General features: G+C 43.5%; 1 protein-coding gene across 3 annotated transcripts in view; it reads right to left on the bottom strand.

Moving 5' to 3' along the window:
* Nucleotides 1–2,570: 2,570 nt before the first annotated feature.
* Nucleotides 2,571–5,763, bottom strand: part of scarb1 (scavenger receptor class B, member 1) — a 19,507-nt gene continuing 16,314 nt past the window's right edge. For 2 of the 3 annotated variants that reach the window (XM_084450234.1, XM_084450236.1), the window contains one exon: nucleotides 4,767–4,921. In XM_084450234.1, coding sequence (XP_084306360.1) covers nucleotides 4,908–4,921 — 14 coding nt within the window. In that variant the 3' untranslated portion in view covers nucleotides 4,767–4,907. Of the gene's footprint in view, nucleotides 4,922–5,763 lie in introns of all 3 variants that reach the window. The other variant, XM_084450235.1, reaches the window with a different exon arrangement.

The following is a 5,763-nucleotide window of genomic DNA, read 5'->3' as shown; positions in this document are numbered from 1 at the left end:
ATGAGTATGCCTGTAATGCTACCCCATCCTCAGGTTTGATAGCAGCCCAACCTAGTGCTTTCTGGATATAGGCACTTGTGATCTTTATTTTATCACCGAAGTGCAGTTCCAGCAGTCGCCTTGCTTCATCATATCCTCTTCCAGGATCCATGTGTTGGCAGCTGCGTACCAGCTCTCTTGGTTGGCTAGTAGTGTATTGCTCCAGATAATATAACCTGTCCCTACTGATGTCTGTGTTGGACTCAATGCCATGTTCAAAGGCACTTATAAATGATTGGTATTCCAGTGGATCTCCTCCAAATGTTGTGATTTCTCTGGCGGGTAGCAAAGACAGCCTTTGTTGGTGTACAAGAAGTTCTGTCATTTCACTCTGCCTGTGCATAACGGTAGTTAATGCATTCTGGTCAGTTTGGAGAGCGTGACCTGATGTTGCACCTGGCTGAGTGCCTCCTGGCTGAATGCCTCCCCCTACTGGTCCTACTGGGACATTGGCAGCATGTGCTGGCCTGGACAGATGTGGACCTCCCTGTGCCAGGGGTTGATTGTAGATGGTCTGCCGCATGGAGTGATCAGGTGGCCTCTTTAGCCTAGCTCCTAGGTGGTAGGCCTGTTGCATGCCGTCATCAGGTGAGGGGAGTAAGGATCCAGGATCAAAGCGGTCCAGAGTCATCGGGGGTTGATGTTGCCTTCTTTGCATTTTATCATAGTATTCATTCATGGCATCTGTAGGAGTCTTTGCCTCGGTTTGGGGTTCATGCGTTTTGGGTTCATTTTGAGGTTCATGCATTTTATCGTATTTATCAAGGACTTCCAGTTTAGCATCAGATTCAGCGAGTGCCGTTTGCATTTCCAATTGTTCCTTTCTGGTATTTAGATCCTTTGTCATCCTTTTCAGCTTTTCCTCTTCTTCCTCCAATTTTCGTTTTTCCTCCATGGCTGCTGCTTTTGCAATGAGAGCAGCCCGCTCCGTCTCCAGTTTTATGCGCAGAGCAGAGGTATTTGATTTTCCGGTATATTTTGATCCACTTTTGCTGGAGTTGTTCTCGGGTCGGACCTCAGGAGTCTCAGTGGGCTCTTTATAGTCAGGTTTTATTCTGTTCCAGACATCTTTCATAAATGCATTGAATTGTGCGACCTTTGGTTTATACCAGTCAAGTTCATCACCTTCTTTTTCATCATCAGATAGCAGTGCTTGAACAGATTGATGCATTTTCGCAAATTCATTCAACAAATCATCAAAGGCTTCCAAGTGCTCTCTCACTTTATCCACGTCTACGTCACCGAGTACATCAAACAGCGCTTCCAACTCATTTTTGCGCCTAGTGAGCACTCCCAGTTTCGCCCTGCGGGAGCCGATTAGTTTAACCAGCACTCTTGCGGCCTCAGCTTCGGCCTCAGCTTTCTCTTTCTCAGACATCCCAGCGGCAATATCACAGTAACGTGACAGTAAAGCGATTCAACAATCCACAGATTCAGGTTCCTCGTAATGCACAACCACAATCCACGCGTAACGATGCTTCAATCCATGCTTCAATGCAACACAATCCGTGTTCTCCGGTTAACCAAATGCAACCACAGCGGAGAATATGAAACAATTCGGAGCCAAACGCCCAATAGGCCTTCCACAATAGTCCCCGATCCAAGTTTCATTCATCAAAATATCCCCGCGGGAATCACGTTGGCAATTCAGTGTTGCGCAATTCATTCATTACTCACGGCCCTGTAGGCTGTAGAATTGGGATCTTGCGGCAGTGGCATTCTTTTGGAATCCTTGGCGAACGTATCCTTATTCCACGCGAAAGACTTGAGTTCAAACGCATGAGTTTTTCTACTTAATATAGTGGCTTCGTATTTTTAAACAATATCGAAATCGCTATGGTAGCCACTTCCACTCCGGGATAGCCAATAGGTCTACGCGCACAAATAAAGAGTTCTGTCCATCCGATCGCTGTATAAACTGATCATTTATTGTCGAAAAAACAAACAAACATTCTCATGCGGTCCGTCTATACCGTGCGGTAGAAAAACTGTTTGCCTTCCCGGTCCTTCCCCTCCCACTCATTCAACCACTCCTTATCAAGGTAAACCCACTCATTCAGCAGGCCTCTTAAAGGGGGAAGTACACATCATGAAGCAAAACATAGAAATAATAACAATAACAATACCAAACTCAAAAATGGCTCCTACAATCATCATCGCCATCATCATCGTCATTGTCCTCTACACTACCGGAATCATCCCACCCCCATAAGGCTACCACACACACAGAGCCACAGTCATACACACGCTTGATTAATTATATTAATTATATTGCACTTTGTCTAATGTTTATGGAGAAGAGCTGAAACTCTTTGTGTGAAATACAACTTTTCCAGATTAGTTCCCTGTTAATGTAAATGCAAATTATGACACACACACACACACACACACACACACACACACACACACACACACACACAGACAGATACACACTAGAGGGCAGTGTCTTACAGTATGTACAATAAATATGGAAAGACTGCAGTAAAGTTTTAAAAAAAATATTTTAATGACAAAGAGTTGGTCTGTGTTCATTGTCACTGTGCTGTTACTTATCAAGACATCTGGAGTACAAGGGGACACATCCATACATTTAACATTAATTTCCTTTAACTTTCCTGTGATTGGAAGCACAAAATGAAAGACCTCCTTTCACACTTGGAAAACCCAGAGTTTGTATGCTCTTGTTAAAGAGGTCCATGTTTGCAAAACTAACTTTTTAATTGTTTTTGCATATACTTTTGAGGGTACTTTTCTCTGATGGGCCTACTAACACACAAAGTATGAAGTGAAACAACCCAGTCATTTTGTTGTGGTCAGCCGAAATGAAAACATTCGGAAAAAAAAGTCAGTCCCAGCAAGCCATTCAAATCTCCCATGTCAAATTACGTCACAGCGTTTGTTTACCTGGCTATAAAGGCTGACATTATTTGCAGGTCCCGCTAGCTAGTAGCATAATGTATTTGCACGGAAAATGCTCTGTTCTTGGATGTACTAAGCAGCACAGATCATCTCCCAAGCTCAAAGGACAGAAGAGCTGATGTAGATAAATTTGCGGGGCGAAGTGTTCGTCAAGTCTTCCTGATATTGTAACACGCAAAACGCGTCACTTCCGCTTCCACCACAAGATTCACAGGGTCTCATGCAGTCTCATATCATGAAAGCGATTTTGGGGGTCTTGCTAAGGCCAATTCATAAACTAATAAACTAATAGCAAGTGAAGGTGAATATTGAACTATAAAAAAGTTATCCAATTGAGCTTTAATTGTAAGGCCATAGAAGGGCCACCTGGTGATGGTGGCCAGCTTCTTCAGTTTAGTTAGTTAAGTACAGTTAATAACAGTTAAGTCATTGAAATGTTTTTTTTATAGAGCTCAGTCTGCTGTTCCTGAAAAAAAAACTTTTCAAAAGAAAAAATAATAGTTTACTATATAAATTAGGATTCTACAGCCCCCATAGCTTGTTACACCCTCCCTTCTACACACCCTCTCTCCGGTATCACCCTCCCTCACACTAGACCTGAGAGGATAGCATGTTTCCTATAAGTATCAACCTCACACTTGATGGAATTATCCAGATGTACAAGGTGAACCTGACTGTTGATTACAGACCTGCAAGTGACAATACTGGATTGGTCAGAGGAAAACTCCCCCATGTAAAGGCACATTGGTAATAAAATAAAGCCATTATTGGTATTTAAATTATGGCTACATGTATATATATTAGGCATCATAGAATGGTTCACATGTGGCCCTTTGTTCTTGGTGAATTACCTTTTTCTGTCATGATCTAATGGCCATTTGGCTATATTATAACACAATTCCTTTTTTGGAGGGGTTTGTATATACAGTACACATTTTTTCTGGGCAAGATGAGGTTTCCCGACTATAAGCTCCCGATGTAATACTGTCCAGTACTAAGGCTTTTGTAGTTCAGATTTATCTATAGAGCTGTCATATAGGTCCCTCATATTATTTGTTTAGTCTAAAATGCACACATTTATTCTAAAGCCGTGAATAAAAATATCAGTGATTAAAATAGTTAAAATAGGTTACAGAGACAGTTTTATTTTATTTTTATTTTCTTTACATATTATGAAATAAATGTATATTTCACCCTGTGTAATGGCTATAGAAAAATGACACCATCGGCATTTAGATAGGTTCCTTATAGCCTTGCAAATTATGTCTGCTACCGTGTGCACTAGGTATGATTACACAATTTGCGTAAGTCACCAACGTAGCTATCATGAGACAGAAGTAGCTAATCTGCGTAGGCATGAATCTGCAAAATGGCCACTGGTCATCGCAAAATGAAAAAGATTGTGGCACCGACCTGTAATATGAAAAGGACTTCAAGCGATTTTAACTTTCTGTAGGACTAACAAGTGCGGTTTATTATCGGGTGGTGTTTAATTCAAGTATGGGCCTCAAGGTGCTGATAGTCTCTGATCCAGAGTCCATTAACCTGGTGGTCCAGGGCGGGAGCAGTCCCTGACCAGAATAGAGACATTAACCACAGTAGAAGTGCTATACGGCTATCATCTGCCATCACCTCCTATAGTTTTATCATCTCCTATAGTTGGCAACATAACCTGAGAGAGGGCCCTCATTGGTGGGATTATAGACCGGGCACTTCAGCGTAGAACTCTGTCCCAGCAGCCTTCAGGAAAAACAGTTCAACTGTCCCGAAGTCTTCAGCGAGTGTTTCAGTGCTGTGCTGTTCCTTGAAGTCCTGCTGTTGACACACTTTATCGATATGCGTTCGTAGGGGTGGGTGACAGTGTGTGTGTCTGTGTGTGACAGTCCGTGTCATCCTGTAGAAGAGGGGCTCTGTCGTCGGGCGAAGTGCTGACGTCCGCGTCGGTGGCCTCACATGCTCTGATCTGGAGGAGAAGAGAGGCGGAGAGAGAAAAGCCATGAGGAGCAGCAGAGGTCGAGGGTCACAAGAAAAGAATCACATTAGAGGAAGTTGTCGGGCGACAACGACAACAATGGTTGGCTTTAAAAAGGTCAGATGACCACTCTCACTCTGTTTCGAGTCCATCCAGGTAAGGCAGTTGCCTCTGTAGTCTAATACTGTACCTGCATGTGTGTCACCATCCACTGATCTCGCCGGACCAAAGACCGTCTCATAGGTCAGGGGTCAGCCATGCTGTTAAAGAATGGGGCCCCTTTCACACCTGTGTACGCTTTTGTTCCGATCACCGGTGCTCCACACACATCGGTCACATAGCAGCCCTTGACCACACACACTCCGCATAGGAAACAGCTGCATGTGAGTCCATTTCACCGGTGACATCAGTTTTCACAGAGGATTGCCTGAAAACCTTCATAATAACAACTATAGGATCTTGAGTGTTTATGTGCCAGTGGGACGCCCTCATCGATGGCGCCCTGGGACGCCAGAACGAGTGCTCGGTCCAAGTACTGGTCAGGGACGGACAGGACTGAAGAATGATCTGTTCTTCTGCATGTTTTTATATTGGGGTTCTTGGGAGGAAACCCCTATACCATAATAACCTATCGCCATCTGATCATTTCTGATGAACAGCTGGGTGGTGACCAGAAGGCATGACAACAGAGGAAAAGGTTTCGAAGGCCTTCTATGAGATAAGCGTATCTACCAGTGAAACATTACGACTGCCCAATCAGAAGTTCAATTTACCACCTCAAAATGCAATTTATCTCCACTAAACGATTTCTCCTGTACACCTTCTGAGCATGA

Source organism: Borostomias antarcticus, assembly GCF_949987555.1.
Source record: "Borostomias antarcticus genome assembly, chromosome: 2".
NCBI lineage: Eukaryota > Metazoa > Chordata > Actinopteri > Stomiiformes > Stomiidae > Borostomias > Borostomias antarcticus.
Note: the sequence above shows the minus strand (reverse complement) of the source record. Positions and strands in the feature narration are given on the sequence as shown.